Source organism: Protomyctophum bolini (assembly GCF_963924005.1).
Source record: "Protomyctophum bolini genome assembly, chromosome: 18".
In the NCBI taxonomy this organism is placed as follows: domain Eukaryota; kingdom Metazoa; phylum Chordata; class Actinopteri; order Myctophiformes; family Myctophidae; genus Protomyctophum; species Protomyctophum bolini.
In genome coordinates, this window is record NC_137879.1 from 974,389 (window position 1) to 986,465 (window position 12,077).

At 45.7% G+C, this 12,077-nt stretch overlaps 1 protein-coding gene across 1 annotated transcript in view; it reads right to left on the reverse strand.

The window, feature by feature from the left end:
* Positions 1-10,694, reverse strand: part of LOC308333080 (uncharacterized protein) — a gene marked incomplete at its 5' end in the record, with an annotated part of 35,794 nt that extends 25,100 nt beyond the window's left edge. Inside the window, 6 exons of the mRNA XM_080789275.1 lie at positions 1,947-2,065; positions 3,603-4,271; positions 6,003-6,725; positions 9,344-9,457; positions 9,640-9,710; positions 10,627-10,694. Coding sequence (XP_080645401.1) covers positions 1,947-2,065; positions 3,603-4,271; positions 6,003-6,725; positions 9,344-9,457; positions 9,640-9,710; positions 10,627-10,694 — 1,764 coding nt within the window. The remainder of the gene's footprint in view (positions 1-1,946; positions 2,066-3,602; positions 4,272-6,002; positions 6,726-9,343; positions 9,458-9,639; positions 9,711-10,626) is intronic.
* Between the last annotated feature and the right edge of the window lie 1,383 nt (positions 10,695-12,077).

Genomic DNA, 12,077 nt, shown 5'->3' on the forward strand with positions numbered 1-12,077 from the left:
TAATGTGTTATTGATTATAACATTAAAGTCATGAATACATCATAATAATAATATGAATTACAATCCAATAATATGATTGTGAAATGTTAATTTCTGCATAATGTGGACTTCTATGTTTGGTATTGTGACTATATTATTATTATTATTATTATTATTATTCCAAGACTTGTCTTGGCCTTAAGCCCTATTTTATACTTTGGCTACAGCTTTAGCAGATCTACAAGCTCAAAACACGTTGACATGCAGCACGTTGTGAGCTTTTAGATCTGCAAGATCTAAACATGTTGCTGTTGCTATGAGACGTAATGTAAGCAACACAGCACAGCACATGACTCAGTGTGTGTGTGTGTGTGCGTGCGTGTGTGTGTGTGTGTGTGTGCGTGCGTGCGCGGGCGTGTGTGTGTGTGTGTGTGTGTGTGTGTGTCTCATACACTAGAAACAATATAGGCTTAGGGTATCAGCAGTTCTGTGCACATGCTAAGCACACATGTAGGCGTGCGAGTGCACGTGCATGTATGTGTTTGAGTGCACGTGCGTGCGTGCAGGGGCGTGCACACGTAGACGCTAGGCGGTGCTTGAGCACCCCCTAGTGGCCCTCTCTGGACCAACATGCCCTTTTGTCAAGTCCATTTGGTACACCTTTTTTTCTTGTTTTGTATTATTTGTACGTGTATAGTATGTGGCCCATGGTGACATCGATCAATTCTGGATTAAAAGCTTATAATATATTTATTTATAAATTTGTCATGACGTTGTATGTGTGTGTGACTGTCCAGTGTCCACACACACGCACACACACACACACACCCACACCCACCCACACGGGAGGCATAGTGCCCCTCCCTCCGAAGGGAAGAAGTTGAAACTTGAAAGGGCAGAATTTCGCAGGAATGGCTTCTGACTTCTTACATTCTCACGAATGACGGACCCGGTCCAAAAGGCTGCACGGTCGTGACCACAAGCAGCCAGCCAGGTGACAATAAATAAAACCACCCAGGTCGCTGCCTGGAGCCCCATGAGCGATGTGTCATTTATATGGAACGAACGTACGCTTAGCTTGATGCTAATGAGACCCCCACCCCCCCCCCCCTCTCTCTCTCTTTAACGCGCGATAGAGAGACGCGTCTCTCTCACTCTCTATCTCTCGCTATTTCTGCTGTGCTGACCCGTTTTTGACCCGAAAATAACGACATTATAATTGGAAATACCCAATTTTCTTCGCCCGTGCATGTGGGCCGGTAGCAATTGGACCCTTCCATCTGTGAAGTACTGGATACGGCTCTGTGTGTGTGTGTGTGTGTGTGTGTGTGTGTGTGTGTGTGTGTGTGTGTGTGTGTGTTATTTCTTGTGCGCTGTGCAGGACTTGGGTGTGTTGGGTGCTTTGGAACTCTCGGTGCGGCCGCACCGTTCATATTCAGCTTCTTCCAGAGAGATAGATGGTGTGTGTGTGTGTGTGTGTGTGTGTGTGTGTGTGTGTGTGTGTGTGTGTGTGTGTGTGTGTGTGTGTGTAGTTGTGTACATGATGCGGCGGTGCTAGGTCCTAAATAAGTCATTATTAGGCCAATTATACCCGAATAAGACCCGAAATATCGCGCAATTCCCCCCCCACCCTTCAGCCCCCCCTGGTATAAATACCTTCCAGCGCGCATATCAATTCTTATCTATCATACTATTAAGTCAGGCGGCAGCTCGCTGCAGCTGGTGGTTCCACGGGCCAGATAAGGTGCCCTTTTGTTTCACTTGAGCAGCTGCCCCTCAAAGTGTCTGTGCACGCCACTGCGTGCGTGTGCGTGACCGTGGTACCGAAATGAAAAATCACCGTTACACCACTGATGACAGCAGATACTTTCACATTATCATCATAAAACATGCATATTTAAGGTCTTCACTGTTTACTGTGAGATCATTCATTATAACATCTCATTCAGATCATAATTATTACTCACCTTCCATGGAGTTACTGTAAACACATCATCCTGCAGAATCTTGTTTCCAGCTCTGTTCCTGTCAGCCTGCTTCCCTCCAGCCAACACCACCCTGACATCTGATAGACTCTGATGTTCTCCTGACACACACACACACACACACACACACACACACACACACACACACACACACACACACACACACACACACACACACACACACACACACACACACACACACACACACAGGCGTAAAGCAGTGTTTCTCAAACTATTTTGTGTCAGGGACCCCCATGTGAGAGTGTTCTGTGTCAGGGACCCCCATGTGAGAGTGTTCTGTGTGTCAGGGACCCCCATGTGAGAGTGTTCTGTGTGTCAGGGACCCCCATGTGAGAGTGTTCTGTGTGTCAGGGACCCCCATGTGAGAGTGTTCTGTGTGTCAGGGACCCCCATGTGAGAGTGTTCTGTGTGTCAGGGACCCCCAGGTGAGTGTTCTGTGTGTCAGGGACCCCCATGTGAGAGTGTTCTGTGTGTCAGGGACCCCCATGTGAGAGTGTTCTGTGTCAGGGACCCCCATGTGAGAGTGTTCTGTGTGTCAGGGACCCCCATGTGAGAGTGTTCTGTGTCAGGGACCCCCATGTGAGAGTGTTCTGTGTGTCAGGGACCACCATGTGAGAGTGTTCTGTGTGTCAGGGACCCCCATGTGAGAGTGTTCTGTGTGTCAGGGACCCCCATGTGAGAGTGTTCTGTGTGTCAGGGACCCCCAGGTGAGTGTTCTGTGTGTCAGGGACCCCCATGTGAGTGTTCTGTGTGTCAGGGACCCCCAGGTGAGTGTTCTGTGTGTCAGGGACCCCCGTGTGAGAGTGTTCTGTGTCAGGGACCCCCGTGTGAGAGTGTTCTGTGTCAGGGACCCCCATGTGAGTGTTCTGTGTCAGGGACCCCCATGTGAGAGTGTTCTGTGTGTCAGGGACCCCCAAAAGAGAAGATTTCTGTTAAAAAAGCTAATATATTTCAAATATTTTCTAAGTGAAGTGATGCACTGCAAGCTTGTAGATCTGCTATTTATGACTAACCAACATATAACATTATGGAACATGTTGCAGTGGGACCCCCTGGAAACCCCTCAAGGACCCCTGGGGGTCCTTAGCCCTTAACCCATTCTGAACGGGAACCCATTTTGGTGTTTAGCATCACGTTATGCTTTAGCTATTGAAAAATAGCAGATCTACAAGCTCATAGCGCGCCACCGAGTGGCGCGCTACGAGCTTGTAGGTCTGCTATTTTTGACAAATCGAAGAACGACTGACATTTTTAGAATCTGATCTCGGGTCAGAATGGGTTAATCAAGACCAGTGTGTGTCCAGTGGAAACCTCGTATGAATCTGATCTCAGGTCAGAATGGGTTAACCCTAACCCTCAAGGACCCCTGGGGGTCCTTAGCCCTTAACCCTAACCCTCAAGGACCCCTGGGGGTCCTTACCCCTTAACCCTAACCCTCAAGGACCCCTGTAAGTACAATAACATGTAAATGTATTGTACAACACTTACATATTGTGGTAGTTGTAAGTCCAAAATTACAGACAGACAGACAGACAGACAGACAGACAGACAGACAGACAGACAGACAGACAGACAGACAGACAGACAGACAGACAGACAGACAGACAGACAGCTCACCTTCACAGAGAGCTTTCAGGGCGGTCAGTTTCCTGGTCAGTGTCTGGACACGTTCCTCCATGTTCCTCTTCCTCGCTGACATCTTCTCAACTTCACAGTGTCCACCTGTGTTTCCTGACAACATCTCATCTATCTTCTCCAGAAGCTGTGTGACCTGACTGTCATCTCTCTTCTGGTTGTTGAAGACATGGTACCTGTTCCCACATCGGTCAAGAAGCCAGCGGAGGTCTTCTCCTTCAGCCTCAATGTGCTGCTCAATGCTTCGTTCTCCCAGACGGTCTCCATAGGTGAACAGGGCTATAGCGTGACTCCAGAGGTTCTGTGGCAGAAGGCTCATGTGTTCCTCTACGGCTACTCTCATTTCTTTGGTGAATGCTTCACGAAGAGGAACGGCCAGAAGAACAGCATGTGGTCCAGGAGGACAGTGACACACACTGTCCTGGATCTCCAGTTTGCCCATCTCTGAGGTGTCCTGTAGTGGATGGTTGTACCACCAGCCTGGTGAGTCCACCACTGTCACCTGTCTCCCTGCTACGCTGCCCTGTCTCACCTCACACTGCGCTGACCTCTGACCTGCTTTAAAACCACTTCCTGTCAGAATGGTGTTTCCTGCTGAACTCTTCCCAGAGAACTGCCTTCCCAACACCACAATCCTGAGGTCGGTCCGTCCTGTCAGAGAAAACATTGTTTACTTTCACTTTGTTTAACATCTTCAACGTTTTGGTTTTAGTTTAAAAACGCTACAATAGCCGATCTACAAGCTCATATTGCTTCTCAACGTGACACACTGTGAGCTTGTAGATCTGCTGTTTTCTCTATTTGTCATTATAACAAAATACTGTAATACTGTAAATTAACGACCTGCCTCATAATACAATACAGGAGTGTCACGCTAAAGTAGTGAAAATAGAAGATCTACAATTTTATTGTATTTCATGTTAATATTTAAACACGCTGACCCAGGTGTCCCTATTTAAAAATAAATAATAATAAAAAGAATAGTGAAAATAATGATCTACAAGATCACATCACATTGCAATGCGTTGCGTTATGAGCTTGTAGATCTGCTATATATATATATATTATTATTTTTTACAAATTTTAGACGTTTTAAGAATACTAACTAAAAGGAAGGGTTTTGGACATACAAGGTCAACCCTATACTTAGCTGAGTGGAGTCCCCCAGGGAAGTGTACTAGGCGTCTACATGTTTTCACTCTACACTAAATATATTAGCCTACAATAGCTGATCTACAAGCTCACAACACGATGCTACGCGACACGTTGTGAGCTTGTAGATCAGCTATTTCCCCAGAATGGGGATGTGGGTATAAGCCCTATATACACATTATTATAATTATGACAAATAGTGAACAGAGCAGATCTACAAGCTCACAACACCTCACACTGTGATGCGTTGTGAGCTTGTAGATCAACTGTTTCGGTGAACTTTTCTTATTTTAACCACTTAACCCATTTTGACCTGTTTCTATGTCAGTCGTTCTTTGATTTTTCAAAAATAGCAGATCTACAAGCTCGTAGCGCGCCACTCGGTGGCGCGCTACGAGCTTGTAGGTCTGCTGTTTTTCAATAGCTAAAGCATAACGTAATGCTAACACCAAAAGGGGTTCCTGCCCAGTTTAGAGCCCTGAGGAACTCCGCTCAACCATATGGCCTTTAACACATTCTGGGCGGGAACTCCTTTTGGTGTTTTAACCCATTCTGGGCGGGAACTCCTTTTGGTGTTTTAACCCATTCTGGGCGGGAACCCCTTTTGGTGTTTTAACCCATTCTGGGCGGGAACCCCTTTTGGTGTTTTAACTAAGCATCATGTCATGCTTTAGCTATTGAAAAATAGCAGATCTACAAGCTCATAGCGCGCCACCGAGTGGCGCGCTATGAGCTTGTAGGTCTGCTATTTTTGAAAAATCGTAAAAATGTGGCGCAAATCTTTGAATATATATTTTTTCAAAGTGAATGTTTTAAAATCAGGTCTAAATGGGTTAAGCATTATTTTATGCTTTAGCTATTGGAAAATAGCAGATCTACAAGCTCGTAGCGCGGCACAGAGTGGCACGCTAAGAGCTTGTAGGTCTGCTATTTTTGAAAAGTTTTGGAAATGTGTCGCAAATCTTTGAATATTCTTTCAGAGCGAATGTTTTTAACTCATATATTTGCTTCTGGGGTGGGGGGGGGGGGGGGCTATTTTCAGATTGGAGTCGGCGGCCAATTACAGATCATTTCGGGTACTTAATAGTATGAAAGCCACTGGTATACTGTAAAAACATGGGTTTTTCAGAAAACTGTCATGATTTAGAAGACATTTTATTTATTTTGATGTCAGGCCTAAATGGGTTTAAGTGCCAGTTATGAATTAATTAATTCATCCAGTGTTTTTACCTCTTTCTGACGAGCCGCGGCCCAGAGGAGGTTCAGTTGGTTGTTTCTGGGCGTCTTTCCTCCTTTGTTCTGCTCTTCTTCGGATACTTCTCTCCTTCTCCTTCAGTTCCTCTGAGACGTGTTCTTCTGTCTCATAGTGACCACCATTACTCTGCACAATCTGATCTACCTTCTGCAGCAGCTCTGTGACCTGACCACTATCTCCTCTGTCACTGATGTCAAGGACATGGAAGCGACCTTCACATTTCTCTGTGAGATATCTTAAATCAGAGTTAGATCTAATGAGATCAGGTCTCATGTTGTTTTTATCAGCTACAGTGAACACCACAATAGTGCGTTTCCACACTGTGTCACTGAGGAGGAATCTCACATGTTCCTCTGCTGACATCCCTGTTCCTGTATATGGGAGGTCCAATCTGACCACTAGGACAAAGGCATGTGGTCCTGGAGGACACAGACTCACACTCCGTTTGATTTCTAACTGGGTGAGTTTTGGGGTCAGATCTAGGGGCTGATTAGACTGCCATCCTGGAGTGTCGACCACACTGACCTGTCTCCCTGACACTAACTCTTGTCTCATGACACTCTGAGATGTTAATGTGTTTGTTCTAAAAGCCTCTCTGCCCAGGATGATGTTTCCTACTGAACTCTTTCCACTGAGTTTATCTGGCCTTCTTCCCCCGATCAGAACAATGTTCAGTTCTGACGGGTCGCGGTTCTTCCCTGGTTGGAAAAAATAAACATAATATTGATACAGATCACAGATGAGATTAAACCAGTATTATGAGTTAATTAAACATAATATTGATACAGATCACAGATGAGATTAAACCAGTATTATGAGTTAATTGAACATAATATTGGTACAGATCACAGATGAGATTAAACCAGTATTATGAGTTAATTAAACATAATATTGATACAGATCACAGATGAGATTAAACCAGTATTATGAGTTAATTAAACATAATATTGATACAGATCATAGATGAGATTAAACCAGTATTATGAGTTAACCCATTTTGGGCGGGAACCCCTTTTGGTGTTAGCATCATGTCATGCTTTAGCTATTGAAAAACAGCAGACCTACAAGCTCGTAGCTTGTAGGTCTGCTATTTTTGAAAAATCGAAGAACGACTGACATAGAAACATAGCTTTTCAGAAAACTGTTAATTAAATATAATATTGATACAGATCACAGGTGAGATTAAACCAGTATTATTAGTTAATTAAACATAGTATTGATACAGATCATACACACTAAACCCAAGCCTTTAGGTTCTAAGCACTTCTTTGTAACACTTTTTAAACGTGTCACAGTGTTTAGATTATAAACAGAAGAGCTTGTTTAAATTCCATGATCGCACTGAGTCATCTGGTACTCCTTAAACCAGGCTATAGTCGCTTTGGTGAGTTTCTGATCAGTGTTATTATTATGTCACGAACAAATACCATGACATCCTGACACCCTTTGATGTCGTGGACAACATCCTGCGGAACTAAATTCAGGACATGTGCGCTGCGGTGGATGTAGACAGACACTAGTTCTGTCTGCCTCGGCAGGTTCTGTGTTCTGTAGACAGACACTATAGTTCTGTCCGCCTCGGCAGGTTCTGTGTTCTGTAGACAGACACTATAGTTCTGACCGCCTCGGCAGGTTCTGTGTTCTGTAGACAGACACTAGTTCTGTCCGCCTCGGCAGGTTCTGTGTTCTGTAGACAGACACTATAGTTCTGTCCGCCTCGGCAGGTTCTGTGTTCTGTAGACAGACACTATAGTTCTGACCGCCTCGGCAGGTTCTGTGTTCTGTAGACAGACACTAGTTCTGTCCGCCTCGGCAGGTTCTGTGTTCTGTAGACAGACACTATAGTTCTGACCGCCTCGGCAGGTTCTGTGTTCTGTAGACAGACACTATAGTTCTGTCCGCCTCGGCAGGTTCTGTGTTCTGTAGACAGACACTATAGTTCTGACCGCCTCGGCAGGTTCTGTGTTCTGTAGACAGACACTATAGTTCTGTCCGCCTCGGCAGGTTCTGTGTTCTGTAGCCTACAGGCAGATTAGCCTACAGTACTGTATGCATATCCTAACTGGCAGGTAGGGTATGCAACTACACGCTAAATTAATATTCAGCAACTACACACTAAACATGACTTGTGAAAATAAAAAGACACAAAATCAACAATGGCGTGCGTCCGTGCGTGTGCCGTGTGTCTGTGCGTGTGCCGTGTATTCGTGTGTCCGTGTGCGTGCGTGCGTGTGCCGTGCGTGTGCCGTGCGTGTGCCGTGCGTGTGCCGTGCGTGTGCCGTGCGTGTGCCGTGCGTGCCGTGCGTGTGCCGTGAGTGTGCCGTGAGTGTGCCGTGCGTGTGCCGTGCGCCGTGCGTGTGCGTGCGTGTGCCGTGCGTGTGCCGTGCATGTGCCGTGCGTGTGCCGTGCGTGTGCCGTGCGTGTGCCGTGCGTGTGCGTGCGTGCGTGTGCCGTGCGTGTGCCGTGCGTGTGCCGTGCGTGTGCCGTGCGTGTGCCGTGCGTGTGCCGTGCGTGTGCCGTGCGTGTGCCGTGCGTGTGCCGTGCGTGTGCCGTGCGTGTGCCGTGCGTGTGCCGTGCGTGTGCCGTGCGTGCGTGTGCCGTGCGTGTGCCGTGCATGTGCCGTGCGTGTGCCGTGCGTGTGCCGTGCGCGTGCCGTGTGTGTGCCGTGCGTGTGCCGTGCGTGTGCCGTGCGTGTGCCGTGCGTGTGCCGTGCGTGTGCCGTGCGCCGTGCGTGTGCCGTGTGTGTGCCGTGCGTGTGCCGTGCGTGTGCCGTGCTTGTGCCGTGCGTGTGCCGTGTGCCGTGCGTGTGCTGTGCGTGCGTGTGCCGTGCGTGTGCCGTGTGTGTGCCGTGCGTGTGCCGTGCGTGTGCCGTGCGTGTGCCGTGCGCCGTGCGTGTGCCGTGCGTGTGCCGTGCGCCGTGCGTGTGCCGTGCGTGTGCCGTGCGCCGTGCGTGTGCCGTGCGTGTGCCGTGTGCCGTGCTTGTGCCGTGCGTGTGCCGTGCGCCGTGCGTGTGCCGTGTGTGTGCCGTGCGTGTGCCGTGCGTGTGCCGTGCGTGTGCCGTGCGTGTGCCGTGCGTGTGCCGTGCGTGTGCCGTGCGCCGTGCGTGTGCCGTGTGTGTGCCGTGCGTGCGCCGTGCGTGTGCCGTGTGTGTGCCGTGCGTGCGCCGTGCGTGTGCCGTGTGTGTGCCGTGCGTGTGCCGTGCGTGTGCCGTGCGCCGTGCGTGTGCCGTGCGTGTGCCGTGCGTGTGCCGTGCGTGTGCCGTGCGTGTGCCGTGCGCGTGCCGTGCGTGTGCCGTGCGTGTGCCGTGCGTGCGTACCTCGTCCGTCGCTGTTGGCCATCTTGCTGGGGTAGGTCTTCTGAGCGGAGACGTAGGGGTCAGGGGGGGGCAGGTCCGACAGAGGGTGGAACGTGAAGCGACTCTCCCACTCGTCTGGAACCACACACATGTAACAGTATTATATAATTACACTAAATATGATGACATATAATAATTCTACCTGACTTAATTCTCCATGGTTCATGTGTAGAGGAATACAGTACATACACATACATATACAGTACAATACATAGTGCATTAGAGGTCACAGCCCCTTTAAGTCAACCCCCTTTTGCCCCCTGTATAAATGTCCTGCCACACCTCCACCTCTTCCTTCTGTACGAGGTGGGTGTCTTTGTTGACTTCTCTGTATAACATAATAAGAATTGTAGTTTGCAAATTGATTTACACAGTGTTTGTTTAACTCTGTTTAGAGAGGAGTCTATGCACTACTGAGAACTAACGTGGAGACGTGTCTGTGATTATTCTTTGTCAGAATAAAACGTGGTTTCCAAAGAGAGTTCTGAGTCCGTCTGTCCATTCAACACAACGCAGAGAGAGACAGATCACACACACACACACACACACACACACACACACACACACACACACACACACACACACACGTGCCTGCTAGACTTAATCTAGGGCATAAGGGCATTCACCAATACTGATGTTTAGTGTTTAGTTTGAATACCTAAAAGTATCCAAATAGCCGAATATTCGTCATTGATAGATATTTAATCCGATAAAAACGATCATTAGCACGAGCTCCTCCCTTAGTCAAGTGACTGCCCCCCTCCTCTTCCTTCACCCCCCCCCCCTCCAACCTGTATGTCTGTTTTAGTATACTTTGGTTATTTATTTCAACCTGTATGTCTGTTTTAGTATACTTTGGTTATTTATTTCAACCTGTATGTCTGTTTTAGTATACTAATACTTTGGTGATTATTTTTATTTTATACATTTGCTATCCTTTTAGACTAAGTGATTGACTGTACTCTGTACTGTTTATATTTCTGCCTAATAAAGTATTCAATCAATCAATCAATTTAACACTAAAACGCTGTATTACAAGCTTTGAAAACAAACAACAAGTAAAAGGTTAGTGATACTGATCACCCTCGCATTCAAAACCAAGTTTTATGTCCTTTGTCTCCCTCTCCTGACAGAAAGAGGTAATCGCAATGGCATCTGCACTACAATACAGACAGAGTTTGGGCCATTTATTATCGCCCGTTTTTTTCTGTAATAACACGAGCTAGGAAGGAGCTGCATCCAACACATCCAACACATCCAACACATCCAGCACATCCAGCACATCCAACACATCCAACACATCCACTTCCATTTAGATGCCTGAGTAAAGTTCACTTTGAGCTGCATCCAAGCAGGTGAAATTTAAATGCATCTCAACCCATTGGTGTGGTTTGGGCCTAACATAGGAAATAGGAATGGCGCCTGTATGCTCATGGCGTCCATCGTGTGACCCACACAGCTATTGACGATATGCACACGGCTGCCATCTTGCCAGCAAGGTGCTACCTAGGTGCAACTTCCCATAGACAGCCCATTCATCCAAATAGAAAAGTCCTATCTACAGTAATTGTATTAAACAACATACTAAACCCAAGCGTTTTGGTTATAAACACTTATTTGTAACACTTTTTAAACGTGTCACAGTGTTTAGATTATAAACAGAACAACATTTTTAATCGCCAGTAACACTTTTTAAACACATAAACGTGTTTCGTTTTTACAATCAAAGTCAGTCATATTATAGGTGTTTAGAATTTGAACACTACAGTAGGTGTTCTCATGAGGCGTTTGAGTGAACTCGTGTTCTACTGTATTTTATGACCATTAATAAACATTTGGCATTTTATTATTACACACTGGTGTTTATGTTTTAAACGTGTCACATGTTTCAGGGATTTACAGTGTAGATGAGAATAAACCAGTATTATGAGTTAATTAAACATAATATTGGTACAGATCATAGATGAAATTAAACCAGTATTATGAGTTAATTAAACATAATATTGATACAGATCACAGATGAGATTAAACCAGTATTATTAGTTAATTAAACATAATATTGATACAGATCACAGATGATATTAAACCAGTATTATTAGTTAGGAACCCCTTTTGGTGTTAGCATTATGTCATGCTTTAGCTATTGAAAAATAGCAGATCTACAAGCTCATAGCGTGCCACCGAGTGGCGCGATACGAGCTTGTAGATCTGCTATTTCAGAAAAATCGAAGAACGACTGACATAGAAACATGGCTTTTTCAGAAAACTGTCAGGATGTAGAAGACATTTTTAGAATCTGATCTCAGTTCAGAATGTGTTCATTAAATAATATTGATACAGATCACAGATGAGATTAAACCAGTATTATGAGTTAATTAAACATAATATTGATACAGATCACAGATGAGATTAAACCAGTATTATTAGTTAATTAAACATAATATTGGTACAGATCACAGATGAGATTAAACCAGTATTATTAGTTAATTAAACATAATATTGGTACAGATCACAGATGAGATTAAACCAGTATTATTAGTTAATTAAACATAATATTGATACAGATCACAGATGAGATTAAACCAGTATTATGAGTTAATTAAACATAATATTGGTACAGATCACAGATGATATTAAACCAGTATTATGAGTTAATTAAACATAATATTGATACAGATCACAGGTGAGATTAAAC